The sequence below is a fragment of the Leptodactylus fuscus genome, chromosome 3 (genome assembly GCF_031893055.1).
Source record: "Leptodactylus fuscus isolate aLepFus1 chromosome 3, aLepFus1.hap2, whole genome shotgun sequence".
In the NCBI taxonomy this organism is placed as follows: Eukaryota; Metazoa; Chordata; class Amphibia; order Anura; family Leptodactylidae; genus Leptodactylus; species Leptodactylus fuscus.
This window is the reverse complement of record NC_134267.1, coordinates 174,801,738-174,818,036: the sequence shown is the minus strand read 5'-3', so window position 1 is coordinate 174,818,036 and position 16,299 is coordinate 174,801,738. Positions and strand designations below refer to the sequence as shown.

The 16,299-nt window shown below is 40.9% G+C and overlaps 1 protein-coding gene across 1 annotated transcript in view; it reads left to right on the top strand.

The window, feature by feature from the left end:
- MED12L (mediator complex subunit 12L) overlaps positions 1 to 16,299 on the top strand; it is a 300,557-nt gene that overhangs the window by 268,967 nt on the left and 15,291 nt on the right. Inside the window, exons 37-42 of the mRNA XM_075268816.1 lie at positions 5,629 to 5,782; positions 6,741 to 6,955; positions 12,839 to 12,919; positions 13,282 to 13,499; positions 15,243 to 15,399; positions 16,182 to 16,244. Coding sequence (XP_075124917.1) covers positions 5,629 to 5,782; positions 6,741 to 6,955; positions 12,839 to 12,919; positions 13,282 to 13,499; positions 15,243 to 15,399; positions 16,182 to 16,244 — 888 coding nt within the window. The remainder of the gene's footprint in view (positions 1 to 5,628; positions 5,783 to 6,740; positions 6,956 to 12,838; positions 12,920 to 13,281; positions 13,500 to 15,242; positions 15,400 to 16,181; positions 16,245 to 16,299) is intronic.

Below are 16,299 nucleotides of genomic sequence, written 5' to 3'. Positions count from 1 at the left end.
AATTTGCCACGACTTTCGTACACGACTTTTGTATCAGAAAAAAAGCACCTTTCATAAATTTCCCACACTGTTCTAGGAGTCTGACAACCTGACCAGATTACGTCTAGGTGATCTGATGCCTCTTTTAACCCTTTAAGGAATCCGAGTAGTTACCTCTAGGCCCCTCTCCCCCTCCTACCACGGCATCCCCTCCCACGGTTCCCCTTGCCTCCCCTCCCAGACCCCTATCACCCTGTTTCCTCAGCCCCCCTAACCCTCTTTCCTCGGCACTCCTCTTCTGCGGAACCCCCTGGCCCAAGGTCGGCTGAACACGGCAGTGTCCCGGCGTACTCACCGAAAAGCCATAGCCAATACACCGGGTGCGCGGCAGGAAACTCCGGCTGTGTGTGCGGTCCTCTCCTGAGCGAGTGAGCGCTGCCATCTTCTTTACCTTGCAGCCCGGCCGATAGCTCCGCCCACACTGCAGCGCGAGCCAATACTCTGACTTCTCAAGGGCCTGGGATGACGTTATCTCAGGTCCTCAAGCGGATACCAGAGCGAACATCTGTGTAATTCACCATGAAGTCCGGTGGGGTAGGGATCTACAAAGTAGGCTATGTTTCATTCCGGGACCCAAGGTAAGTATATGCAAAATTTCACGCAAATCCGTTCGGTCGTTTAGGCGTGATTAGGGAACAAACATCCAAACTCACAAACTTTCACATTTATAATATTAGTAGGATATATAGACTTTTACTACGTGTTACCACTTTTACAAGTAAGGCCGGGTTCACACGATGTATTATGGCACGTAATGTGGTACGTAGACGGTGCGGGAGCTTTTGCGGGCCGTATACGCTCCCATTGTTTTCAATGGGAGCTGGTACCGTATACGCGGCGCTATTTTGCGGCCGTGATTTTGCAGCGGCCGCAAAATAGCGCCACGTATACGGTACCAGCTCCCATTGAAAACAATGGGAGCGTATACGGCCCGCAAAAGCTCCTGCGCCATCTACGTACCACATTACGTGCCATAATACATAGTGTGAACCCAGCCTAAAATGTCACTTTTTCGAAATGAGTGATTTTGCTGGGGTCACCCTATTCTGACACCTATAGCTTTTTTTTTTTTACTGTATTATTGACTGACATATGTCAGGTTCTTTATTTCCGGGTCAAGTTGTACTTTCTATTGGTACCAATGTTTGGTATGTATGACTTTCTGATCACTGTTCATTGTTATTTTTTGGGGAGAGCAAAATGACCAAAATACATTAATTTGTACATTGTGGTATATATTTTTTACAGCGTTCACTGTACTGGATAAATAAAAGTACTTTTGAATAGTGGGGCTTATATGCACATGGGGATACCTAACATATTTGTTTTTTCTTACATTATTTTTTGAGACTTTTTTTTTTACTTTTCATTATTTGTTTGTTCTTTATTATAAACTCATGGCAGCTTTTTGCTAAACAAAGTCACATCAACCACGGGCTGGGAGTAACATGGCAGCTCAGCAGTGGAGTCAAGCTGTAATACGGACCAAATCCATGAACAGGTCTGAAACAGCAGACATGTTTTTCAAATCCTGCAGCTTCCTACCATCTATTAGGCATCATAAAGGGGCATAACTAATGATTTTCCCAGTAAATTGGTGGATTATAGGTAAAACATAAAGGCTTGAAGGGTTTTTCTATATTTAGTTCTTTGGAAGGTAGGGGTCCATTTACTTCTCGAGCATGCACCCTCTGCCGTCCACGTCTGCCCTTTGGAGAAAAAAAAATTGGAAAAGGATAAATAATAATTTTTTTTCATCCAACTGCATCTGGAGTTAGTGCTAGTTCTGGGCCCCATTTAAGGTTGTGCCCAATGTAGGGCCCATTAGTAGGGCCCAATGTTTACTCCCTTTAAGTCAATGAACAGTTCATATGAAGCTTATACGGCCGAAGCTGCAGAACATTAAAATGAAGAACAGTTGTGAAATAGCTGAGTACATTTTTTGCAGTGTTCATACATGTGCATTTAGTGAGAAGCAAGAAGATGCCAAATATACTGTAAGATCTCAGACTGACACATGTATCACATTACATCCCCTCCAACGTCTCTACTCCCTACAACCACACAGACATCTCTGGTTCCTGAGGCTAGATGTGAAAGTGGAGACTAGAAAGGAGTGAAAAACCCACAAATCTTTTTCCACAGACTAATAATGAAACCATTGCTTCCAAATAGGAAACAGAGATAGGCTTCTGTACTAATAAGAAATCCTCCCGATAGCTGCAGGTAACAAGGCTGGTATTGTCACCATTATATTACCAGCATATGCGTTATCTGGTCCTTGTTAACTCTTCATGTCAAACGTAACAAGTAGTGAAGGAAGACGGAAGCATGTCTGATGTTACAAGACACTATAGCGACTACTTATAGTCACCGATCAGGATACAGCTTTACTCGTGGTAGAAATGACCACTGCAGTCTGACTGGATGCTATGAATAGTAACAGTAGCTGTGATTTCACTCATTTTCACAGACATATACAGTATATAAAATAAAGCAGTTTTAGGGCGGGTTCACATCTGCGCCCGGTCTCCGCTTCAGACAATACGGCGGGTTTCCGTCTTCTGCCCCAAGAGACTGGACAGGGGACGGAAACTCGGTGGTCATTTTTCAAACCCATTCACTTGAATGGGTTTGCAGAGTGACCGCCCGCGTACGTCTTCTGCCTCTCCGCGGCGAAAACTTTGTGTCTAGTTAAAAAAAACAAACAAACAAAAAAAAGTTTCAACACGGAGATGCACACGGGCGGTCACCTTTACAAATCCATTCAAGTGAATGGGTTTGAAAACTGACCACCGAGTTTCCGTCCCCTCTCAAGTCTCTCGGGGCAGAAGATGGAAACCCGCCGGATTGGCTAATGTGGCGACCGGGCGCAGGTGTGAACCCGCCATTAGGGTGCTATTACAAAATCTTTTAGTGACCCAAAGTACTTAGGGAAGGAACCGAATGAGCGGGGTGTCACGCAATTTGGACTCTGTGGTGGAATCCACGGCAAGATGAAGTAAAACACTTATATTTTTATAGTCCACCTCAAAATCAATGCCAGATTACGCCATGTGAACATACCCTTAGAATTAGACAATAGTGATATCTAAGGCCCATATATGTATACACTTTGCGAATAGAAGATACAATGTGGATGTGCACATCAAGACAAACCCTTCACAGCTCTGCTGGACAAAGTTTTACAAGAATGTGTAACACAAAGTGTCAGCATGTAAAGTGATCTGTTAGAGACTCTGTCAGCTCTCCAGACGTGTCTATTATCTAGTCATCCATGTTACTTATGTAGTGTCCACATATTCCATAGCATTATAGTCATTGCTCATATCAGCGCCTGTCCCTAATGGGGCTTTAAATCTAATTTCCTTCTCTCTCACACATGCATTCTGGATCATATTTTCTTAAAACTTTTGGTTGTCATTCCTCCTTTTAGTCTCCTTGCATACCTCTTGTCAATAAGGTGTCTCTATAACACAGTCCATATGCAAAAAATTTTAGCATGTCCTATTCTGGTGAGGTTTTTCACAAAGCAAAATATCACATATCAACATATTATACACAGACAGCACACGGTGCATTTCTAGATTTGCTAGTCCGAGTTTATACCACTTATCAACAGGCTTACTTTGTACTTGAATTTATGTGAAAAATGGCCTAAAAGTGAATTGAACATTATTCACCTAAAATACTATTTGAGTCTGTCCAGGCACCATAGTAAATTCCCTAAACTGTGTTCCTGTGACTTCCCACTATGGAGCTATGGAGACTGTGGTATAATGTTACTAGGGGAGAATATAATATGGCATGTAACAGAGTATTCTATGAGTTCCAACAAACAAAACTGCTGCTGCATGTACGTCACTACTAAAATGGATGTCGGGAAGATTATAGCTGGGTCACAAGTTCTGTCAAGCCTTCCAGTGTGAAGCCGATATATATATATATATATATATATATATATATATAAATATATATATATATATATATATATATATATATATATAGTACCGCACCCATATGAAAGGTGAGGAGGATCTCCTCCATTACGGAAGGTAGAGAGAGAATTCAGTCCGCTGCAGGGAATGGAGCTGGGCAGGGTTACTTTGCAGAGACAGAGTGGGAAAGAGCCCATTTAGGTTCTGCCGTGCCCATCTGAAGTACTTCATCCTCATTTGTATATAGTGTAAAACTTAGTTTTTGTGTTAATACTGGTTAAATCATCCTATTCCTGCTGACAGATTCCCTTTAAAGTAACCTGAGTCGCAATAAAAATTTCACAAAAAAATTCCATAATGCAGTGTTACAATACAGTGTCGTCATTTTTAATCTTTCTGCAGCAGCTTCATTGATTCTCTGTATTTTTATTTCTGTAACATGGCCACCAGCTTCTCAGACTACTGTACTACTACCGCTCGGGGGGGCTTTATTAAGATCTTAATGTTCTGTGTGTTGTCACAGAGACACCACTTATTAGGAGGTTCCAGCTTCTTAATTCTGGTATATCACAAGAGATCCCAAGCGCCAGAAATGAAATCTGCACTAGTCAGTAACTGGCGAAGATTTCTGGTATTAGGTACACCAGTTTTCTTGTGTGAGTTATAGTAACTCGTATGGACTGTGATATCCCCAACCTGGGCAGCTTTGATCTCTGTTCTGCTATGTCCAGTTTTCACAAAAGTGGTGCTGGAGTTGGTAAAATGTAAAAGTGGCACATCCTTGAAGCAAATATAACTGTTGCGCTAAAGATGATCCACAGCTATGCCTATCTACAACCATTTTCTGCCATAAATGATCTAGTAAATTCCTTCCCCTCTGTACTTTCGTGGTCTGAATGGTATGTTGAATGGTGTAACTATTAACTGGTGACAGTAGTCACAGCTGCTGGGCCCACAAGTCAGGGGGCCCCACAGGTCACTATCAAATTCTTTGATCTCCTTTCTGATTTCCTTTGATGGCTAACATTCTGCAGTCGTAAATGTATGACCTGTGCCCTCTCATGAGCTGAATATTAATGGTATTCAGACTTCCATGCTGAGAAGGGAGAACATTAACCCTTTAATGGTAAAAATAAAAATAGCAGTTAGTCATCAACATATAGTGAAGATGGGATTCTGTGAGGAGGCAGTAGCACAAAAGAAGGCATGTGGTGGGCACCGACAGGGAATAATGGGAATCTTGTGCGAACCGATATGTTGTGGAGTATTCATGGTGGTCTGGGTCCAGATAGAGAAGGAAATACTAAATTCTGCTAAAATGTATGGATGAGATGTGGCTGCTGGTTGTGAGGAGAAATTGCACAAGGGTCCAAGCCGACCTTTGGCACCAGGGACTGTGACCCTTACGTTATGCCCCTGCCCCTGTTTTTAGCTATTCCATTCAAGAGCAGGGGGAAATATCTCAGACTGCCAGGGCACAATATACATAGAATAGTCTGAAATGCTGGTGGCATTACAGGGAGTCTGAGGAACGTATAACATGTTTTAACTCATGATTTTACTATAAAATAGTTATTGTGAGCCAGAGGATAACTAAAAGTAAGTGCAAATTTCTGCAAAAATGTAATCTTATTATTCTTTTGTCCTATAGGAATATCCTCAAAATACTGTATATCGAGCACCACCTAATTTTTCACCCCTTTCATCTCAAATGTTACATCACACCCCAGTTACTACCTGGAGTTACAATATTGCAGGACAGCAACAGACAAACTTCTACTTACAGAATCCTTCCCTTATACCAGGTATGTAAAGTAACTAATGTGAGCCTTGTATTAGTTCATTATATTGACAATTGTGACAGTCCAATTAAAGATGTATTACCAAATCATACATTCATAGCATATCCACAGGATATACTATAAATGTATTATAGATGGCTTCCCACCTGTAGAACCATCACATATTTTGGGAATATGGCTCGGGACTCCCGTTCCATGGCCACTGTAAATGTCTATGGGTGGTTGAAAACTACTCTTGCCACAGGGGTTAACCTGTAATGAATATCTTGCTGTGGATACCCCATAGTGGACCCCCAATGCTTCAATGGGTTACCTATTAAATACTTATCAGATCACAACAGGCACCCACACGGCATTCTAGAAAGGAGGTCCCATGTTCCTCCTCTGCTGTTTCTGTCAGTGCCATAGAATTGTAATAGAGGGGCCCGAGGGAACCTAGTGATATCCAGGGTTCAAGCCATGTAGATGACCTTATATTAGATAATACAGTAATATGTAACATGTTAAATGTCAAGGTAAAGTTTGAAAGCTAGAAGTGGCAGAAAAAGACCACATGGTCCATTAGTCTGCCCTTTTATTATTTCCATTTTATCTTAGGACTGACATGTGTTTATCCCAGACTTACATAACTTCACTTACTGTAGATTTCCCAACCACATCTGCTGTAAGTTTGAAGTTTGTTCCAAGCCTTAGCTAATCTTTAGTAAAATGTTTCCTGACATTTCTTCTGATCTTCTCCCCTACTAACTTTAGGTTGTGCCCCAATCTGTAGCGTCTGTCTGTTTCACAACCATCTTATTTCTTACTTTTTATATTGGAACGTTCTGTTGTTTACAATGTGATATTTTATATATGGGTTTGGTTATATAGCAGATAAAGGTTTTATTATTCACTCTACAATATGCGTCATGGTATATAAAATGATCTTTAACATACTGTATTGATGGTATTCCTGCTGCAGCTGGCTCCAGACTGGATCCTGCAGGTCCATTTCTTCCATCCAACACAAAGCAAGCCTTGTCAAACATGCTCCAAAGACGTTCAGGCAATGTCATGCAGCCGCCCTCCATGCATATGATCAGCCCTCAGCAGCAACTATTACAGCTAAAATTACTGCAACAGCAGCAGCAACAACGCCTCATTTGCCAGCATGTACAAGCAAGAACACTTCAGCAGGTACATGTGTATAGTCCCGCATTGTACCAGTAGCTATTACATTTTTACCCTTCATAGTGATGCATAGAAACTAAAATGACCCCACTATGGAGGACATAAGCCACATGTTGCCAGATGATGACATGAGACGGGATCAATTTTTGCCTAATCCCCTCTCCACATGTGTTGTGTTCCTTCTCAACATGAGGAACAAATTGGATGTTTAGAGGCACAATAACTCCAATCATGTTTGTCCACATGTCACGGTAATGTAGATTTAATGTAATGTGCTCTTATGCTTTCTATGATGTTACAACTTAATTTAATTCATATGTTCTGAATATTATAGTCAGAATTCCATCTGCCTGTGGCAAACATTATATTTAACTCACATGGTAAAGCTAGGGTCCTCTAATATGTATTGTAGGGCCATAAAAGTAATTGGTTGTGATATACAGTAGTAGAATATGGGTAAACATAAATCAGGAATCCTTATAGAAAACACCTTGAGAAATATATGGCATACATATTATTTTTCTTTATGGATAACTGGTATGAGCTGAGGATCACCATAATGATATTTATACTGCAAGGCTATCTGAGGATATACCGGATACCCCTTTATGTTCATGGAGTTTTTTGTCTCTGCAGTAATGTCTCAACATATGTATATGAGCAAATTATATTATTGTGAGAAATCTAACCTATATACTGTAGCTTAATCTTTAACATGCAGCCATCTAATAGTCATGTACATTGCTTGTTTACATGTTTTTTTCAGTGAAAACTTATTATTCATTATTATTCTGCATATTATTCATAGGAAAACTTACAATAAGGCTTCACTTACTTTAGTCTCCTTAATTCACATGAATGATGTACAAAATGTTAAGGTACAAGAAAAATGTACTATTGTATATACAGTCATGGCATGTATAAAAAAAAAACAACCATAATGTCACTGTAATGGGTTAACTCAATACAGTTACAGCTCTGGACTTGTGCACAGTGATGGCATAGTGAAAAAATTATCTATCAAAGTTACATTGGAATTATACAAAGAGTGATGTCACAGTACACAAGAGTAACAAAATTATATCACGTATAGCAAAATTCACAATGGGGCTCCACTTTAGTCTACACTGCATTGCCCCTCTCCTTAAGGGAGGGTTCACACGGTGTAACGTAGCACGTCTACGCCGCAGGAGCTTTTGCGGGCCGTACACGCTCCCATTGATTTCAATGGGAGCGGGGATCGTATGCGCCGCGCTATTTTGCGGCGCATACGATCCCCACTCCCATTGAAATCAATGGGAGCGTGTACGGCCCACAAAAGCTCCCGCGGCGTAGACGTGCCACATCACGCGGCACGTTACACCGTGTGAACCCGGCCTACGACACATGAATGATGCAGAAAGTGTAAAAATACAAGAATAATGTACTGTTATACACACTCATAGCCTAGATATAATTTACACAGTAATGTCACAGTAAAGGGATAGTTAACCCAATATGACACAGTACGTTGAAAAAATAACCTGTTGCCCAGTAATTATGTATACAGTGATGTCACAGTACACAAGGATAGCTCAAAATTACATAATATCACGTGTCCATACACACCCTGACATCATAGCACAGGAAAAACAGAATCAATAATGTAACCATACATGTAGTACATAATGATGTCACTGTAGGATAATGCAGTTTATGTCACAGAATAGGGACAAGGCAAAGTGATACTGCAGAAGAGGAATAATGCATATATCAGGAATGACATAAGTATCATTGGTGCTCCATAGCCTTCACTAACTGTTTGTTATTTCTGTAAAGATACATTAGATGAGCCTTTTCAGTAGCTTAGCCCCTGTTATTCCTGCTGCCCTGGTAGTAAAGCCTGGGGTATATCCTTATTGTACAGTATCGCAGCCAGCTGGTGACCTATTGACTGGGACTCCCGCACATATCTGGTGGTGTAGTGTAGACATGTCAGATGGAAAACTGCAAGACATTTTTTAATACTGGAATATAGATAGAAAAAAAGAGCAGACTCCTCCAACAACGTCTCCCAAAATTGCATGAATGCTCTCTTATTAATACCTGTACTTTGCCCTGGTACACCACAGATCAGGGTGCAGGGTCATAGCACAGGACATGTCCAATAACTCCTTCTGCGATACCATATTCCGCCTCTACTGGTTGCACCTACAAAGGAAACGCAACAATTTATACTTTCAATCATCAATGGTTATATAGTATAGTCATAAACATAATAGTGAATAAGCACTGTTACTAACTTGTTATGGGTAATGTCTCATATGGACATTCACTGTCTGCCACGTCAGGCTGCCACAATGAAGAGGTTAACCTTCACCACCCTACAACTTGATACAGATTTATCTGGAGTATGAAGCTCTAAAGACTATTATACTTCACTAAGGGAAACTGCTCTGCCATAGCTGATAGAAGAGTAGACATAAAGAGCCATGATAGTCATTGTAGAGGTTATACTGGGTGTATGTGGCCCTTGAAGAACAGCTTAGCTAATACTAGCATACATTTCTGAACAATCTCTTGGGTGAAAGGCCTGTTGACAGAATTTCTGCTAACAAACATGACTTATGGGATTGCTTTGGGAAACAACATTTATTTTGCAACGTAACTCAATTACTTATGGAGAAATCCTTTGTCTAGATTGGAAAGATGATAGGAGAAACTTTATATTCCATTAGCAGAGAAATGTATTGCTTCACTTTGTTACATACCCCATTGAGTTTCTCCTGGGACTAATGCTAACCTCTGAACTCCTGTCAACCCCAAACTAGCTGTAGTTTGCGCCCATTAAAGGTTATACACAAGAGGGGACAAGCTACGTAAACATATAGACATGTGTGACATGAACTGACCCTCTGCATTTTATTGCTCCATAAACAATAATAATCACAATGTTATTATTGCTCCATAACCGACATCAAACCTAAAATATTCGCCAAGACATATATTCCAGATGTCACGTCTAGCAAGAAAAACTGTGAAAACATTTCATCCTGTAAGACAAAAAGGGCTTCTGTTTTCCTAACACTCATATAAAATAATTAATTCCCCCTTTTCTTCAGAAAATAAGCAAATATTATCATAGGCTGACTTACGACCTTTAGAAGGAAATACAGATTCCACTTACTGACTGTCTCCACTGTCCAGCTTTATTTGGATAAGGATAGTCTATGCATTTTCTTAGACTGCTCCCGTTACTTTGTTATAGCTCAGTAGGTGTTATCATGAAAATAAGTGTCGGGCGTATCCTTAGTCTTTAGGAAAGGATCTCTGGAGAAATTCTCAGCAAGATTGTGCAGCCAAGCGTATGTTACTAGTGGGAGTAAAGGCTAGCAGCCACCAACATAGCTGACACATAAACACACCAGTCATTTGTCCAGTCACTGAAGCAGCAGCTCCATCTTATTATCTCAGTTGCAGTCTGCATTCCCCAACCACGTGTCCGCTGCTAAAAACAACCTCACACAACATGGAACCTTCACTGGAGCAGGAGAAGGTTTCTTTCCCACGAAGCTGACAATATGCGGACACAAGAATGTCACTTGTGAGTTATTGTACTGGGATAGATAGGGAACAATGCCACAGGTCACTTCACAGCAGTTAACCAAGGCTTTATTCTGCCTTTACTATGTAGAACCAAAATATGGGATTTACTATGTAGTAAAGATGGGATTGTTATTCGAGGGGAGATAAGTAGGTGGCGGATGAAAGAATGGAAAAAAAAGGGCACAGGACCTTAACTCAAACAGTGTTGTAAATCAGAATGTTTCATATAGTAGGTGCCATTATATACATACATTTAGGTGGTAAATTGGGCCTTTATGTTCATTTGGGCTAAACCCAATCCATAAAAATTTAGAGTTCATATCTTCATAATTTATTTTTTGGTCTGATGACTTAGGCCCAGTCCACATCTGCGTTCACATCTGCTCACTGCATTAAAAAGCAGTGAGCAATGAAAACAGGAGGACTTCATAGACTATAAAGGGGTCTGTGTGTTTTCTGCGCAGTGTCCACACGAGTCATGTGGAGACAAAAGTGCTGCTTGATTTTTTCCTCCGCATGATTCGTGCGGACACCGCGTGGAATACACACGGACCCCAATATAGTCTATGGGGTCCATGTGTTTTCATTGCTCACCGCTTTTTAATGCATTTGGTATTCCGTTCAGGGGGTCCCCAAGTGGACTCCCCAAATGGAATACCAAACGCAGATGTGAACCAGGCCTTAGTAACAGTAAAAAGTAGTTGACTTCCACGACCAAAATGTATTGCATACACCTTTTGTCAGAAGCCCCTCTGATCATTAGGAGGGGGTCTTATTTCCCTTTTTTGAATGGAGAGATGACCACTCAGGCTTACTAACACTCTATTCAAAACCTTAGGGATAGATAAAGATTGCAAGTGCTGTACTTGGCAATCTCTGTCAGTCCCATTGACGTTGAATGGATTTGTACATGCGTGACCATTGTTTTATTGAAATGGGGGGACACAGGACTCCCCCTTTTCTCATGGTCAATGAGACCCACAGCAATCACGCACCTATATATTCCGTGGATAGGTAATAGGTTGTGATTGTCAGACACCATTAACCCCACAGAATCCTTCTTTTATGAATGACCAATGACCTCACCAGTGCACACAGTCCTGCAATGTGAAGATCTTGCCAGATATATCCTTGTATATCTTCTCTGTGAACCTTTGTTAATGTGACCTAGGAAGAGTGGAATACAGATTTTCAGAATCTGAGAAGTGTTAGGCTTTTCTATCTTCTCAACCTCTCTACTTGAGGTTGCCTGATGTATTTTAGAGAATAACAACATATCCTGCAGGATACATGGCTGTAAAAGAGTGGAAGTCACTCTGGAGATGTACTCAGAAAGGTTGGCCACACTGAATACTGTACAGCCTATTGGCCATACTGAATACTGTATAGTGAATTATATAATCACATAGTTGTGTCCTTCTGTATAGTCCTACAAGTATAATTTACATCCCTCACCATGGTTATACCCCCAAATCACTAAAACATCTGGAAGGTTCTGTAGTGTTTGCCAGAGGTAACATGAGTTTGATACCATGCCAAAGGCGGAATGATCCCAGAGCATGGGACTAGAACAATACATAAGTAGCCATTTATTCTGTTATTAAAGCTGTATACATGTACATATGAGGTAGTCACAGCAGATTCCCATCTTCTAGTTTCTTCTCTGTTTTCTATTCCAGAGTCCAGAGCAAATAATTTGACAACATCTTGAGATTCTCATTGTAAAGGTGCAATATACTGTAGGCCCTGTTACAGAGTAGAGAGGGCTTTCACAGATTATGTCTTGTTCTGTTCTCCTATTCAAGTAGCAGTATCAGTTATCTACCGTATAGTACTGTATAGTGTTGGAGAACTGCAGCTCCGCTACTATGACTTGAATAGGCGCAGGCTGCTCCCACTCCCTACCCACTGCTGTAGTTCCTGCAGTACCCAGAAGCACCCACTTTAGTGGATTTGTGCGGTGTTCACGTGTTGCACTCATATCCTATTTTATGGATAGGTTATCAGTATCAAAAATGTATTTGTGGCTGCAAAACCTCTTTAAGAAGCAATAAAATGGGGTTGGATGCTTGTGAGCTACTTTGTACATATGCATATAAAAAACAATATAAGTACTTGTACTGTATCCTGGCCAACTGGAATAGTATGAAGGATCATGTAGTTAAGATACATCTGTATATAGAATATTGTAGTTAAGATACATTTGTGAATAGAATCGACAAAATATTAAACATACATTATAATGATGTAACCGGTATAAAATTTTGACATTTTTCTTTCTTTTTTTTTTTTTTTTGTATATAGGGTCAAACAATAGATCAGGCTGCTTTATTCTCTCAGCAGATACGACCTTCTCAAGCGTATCCAAACATTCAGCAAGCACAGGTATTGTGGCTACTAAAGTATTGCCTTATATGTCAGCTAGAATTCGGCTACTTTGTTATCTATGCAATTCTAATTCTTAAATTTGTATCAGCCCCATAAATCTGGATGTATAAACAGAAGACACAATTGTTGCTCCATTCAGATAAGGGTCACAGGATCCTAGGTCTTATGATAATCAGAACACATACCTGTTGCTGTGAATACAGGATAAATGTTGTCTGAGCAGAAACTACTTTAGGCTGGAGACCCATACAGTGGGAATGCTGTTGGATTTCCATCAGGGATGGATGCCACTTCTACCCTTTATAGTATTTATATTGATCTACTATTGTTATTTGTGACTTCATTTGGTTTTGTTGCAGGCAGTTCCACATGGGTATACAATGTATGGTACTCAGGAGCCAGTCCAGCAGCATCATGGAGGAACTGTACTTCTTACTCCCAGTTATAACCCAAGGTCAACCACTTTGGCTCCTTCGAGTTCAGCTCTTATAGAAAGATTGCGGCAGATTCAGCAACAGCCATCTGGATATATGCAACAAGGAGCTTCCTTCATACAGCCAATGGCAAGTAATCAAAGGTAAGTCTGTCTGTCTGAAAAGACATCGCTAGGACAGATTTTACAATTATAAGCAATAGGAGATTTTAAAATATGTGTATGACACTATGCTGAAACTATAGTACCCACCAAGAGAATAGGGGCTCTTAGTTCCCATGTTTAAATGGAATGGTTGTCAGGCAATTAGACTTTTCGGTATTTGTGAAGAGAAGTGAGTACAGTATCTCCGGCAGTCCTATAGAATTAATGGAGTAGCAGAGTAGTAGAATTATTGTGAGTCAATGGGGTCCCGGTAGTTGGACCCTCACCAATCAGACAAGTATTCCCTTTTCTATGGATAAGCAATATGTTTTGTATCAGGTCCCAATCCCAATAAAGATTATATACAGTGCAGCAATGGCCTATTGGATTATTTAGTTTACTATCATGACTCACATCTGTGATATCTGCTATCAGTTATACTGGCCCCAATACATTTCTAGTTTAGGATAGAGGTCAGTCAGTACTTCAGATAAAAAGTGATGTGCATATCCACGTTTGTAAGTCCCTCCAACCAATGAAGAAGGAACCATGATATGAATAAACAAAAGATTTTTTGCATCTGTGAATTCTGAATCAACTTCTAGGAAATCAAGTTCAGGAAATAACTCTAATAAAAATAAAATAATATTAGTGCATTCATTTATAGTTATATTCTATGAGGGTAGAAAGCCCTAAATACCAGGGGTAAGCAATGTTCAGCACTCCAGCTGTTGTAATACTACAACTCCCAGCAGACATATGTCCTCTGTTGTTCTTGGTACTCCCATGGAAGTGAATGGAGTATGTTGGGAGTTGTAGTTTCACAGCAGCTTGCGTGCCGAAGGTTGCTGACCACTGCCATATACTCTAACTATTAGAAAATTCGATAATCCCGTATCGATCAGCTCACACAGGATTAAAGGATAGTTTACATCTACAGTGATTTTAGCAAATAATGTAGTGCCCACCCTTCTCTAAGCATTGTCACTGCACCTTAAAGAGGACCTTTCATCAGATTGGGCACAGGTAGTTCCATATACTGCTGGAAAGCCGACAGTGCGCTGAATTCGGCTTTCCCGATCTGTGCCCCGGGTAAAGAGCTATCTTTCCCAGTACCGTAGTGCTTTACAGTCAGAAGAGCGTTTCTGACAGTCAGTCAGGAACATCCTTCTCCACAGTAGCACCTATCACGCTGCACAGTGTGAGCGGGGAGGAACGCCCCATCCTCTCCTGATAATACTCGTCTATAGACGAGCACTGTGAGCAGAGGGAGGGGGTGTTCCTCCCCACTCACACTGTGCAGCGCGATAGGTACTGCTGTGGAGAAGGACGTACCTGACTGACTGTCAGAAACGCCCCTCTGACTGTAAAGCCCTACGGTACCGGGACCAATATCGCTTTACCCGGGGCACAGATCGGGAAAGCCGAATTCTGCGCACTGTCGGCTTTCCAGCAGTATGTAGAACTGCCTGTGCCCTATATGATGAAAGGTCCTCTTTAAGTTGGCACCCCTGGCTGCATGGTAAGCATGTGTCACCTGAAAATTAGGTTCCAGTGCATTAAATACTTCGACATTATCCTTTTATTCCCAGTGTACATATAGAAAGAGTGACTAACAGCTTTCCTGGAAATAGCTTGCAGTATCTTTTAAGACATGTTCTGCACCAAACAGGAATTCTGCTGACAGCTACTAAGTACATGTCTTGTCATTACATATTTACAAGGCACGTTTTTCTCTTTCAGGTTTCCTCATCAACCCTTGCAGCAGAATCCCTTGGTCGGAGGAGGTCTGGAACCTGTAGCGGCCCAAGTCCTACACTCAAGTATAAGTTCTGTGCAGCTGAACCAGGAGCAGTTGAGACACAGACAGCAGCAAATTCGTCAGCAGAGACTTGTACAGGTAGAAACAATAAACTGACAGATTGTGAACACATTAGGAATCCAAAGTAACAGCAAATCACCCATCCCCAGCAGAAAAGTCACATGACCTCACTAAATCCATGTGTTTTAGGTATTACTGTATTATTCACTTTGGAGTCAGAGGCTCACACACTTACATGCCCTTTCTGTGAATGTTATTCAGTATCTGTGTAGAAAGAACTTACCAAAGAATAGATGATGCGTGATGATGACATTGCCAAATTTGGGAATTACTCTAGGGGATGCTGTAATGCATTGAATGATGATAACCTAGTAGCCAACTATTACAATTGGTAGTAATAGAAGTGCTCACTGGGTGCAGCCAGGTCTGTTACTGACTAGAGAGTACATTTCTCAGTACTCGCCACTTTTAGGGTTCCCCACCCCTTCGCTGTGACATATGCGCCAGTGCTAGTGAAGGAACATGAAGAAACTTACTGCTGGGGATGATACTGTGTGTGTTCCGGACGGCACCTTATATTGTGAGACTTGGACAGCACCAATTAGTATGAGACCTGGTGTGCCTATACAGGGTGGGACCGAGGGCACTATGCTGTGTAGTACTTAGGGGCACTATATTATCCTTCTTATCTGACCTGAAAAAAACGTTACATAATAAAATATAAATAGGCAGGATATGTATTATAAATGAGCTTAACTATAGGATATAGTTTACATAGAACATATGGCACAGTATATACAGGTGATTTAAAAAATAATAATAATTAGAGCTTTTATAGTTGTTTTTTTTCTGTATTTTAGCTACAACAACAGCAAAGTCAACAAGCTATGGGCCTTCAAGCAATGCAAGCACAGCAGCCACTGGTATGTATTAAAGTATGGTATATGCATAATGTGGGGAGAAAATAATGACTTTCTG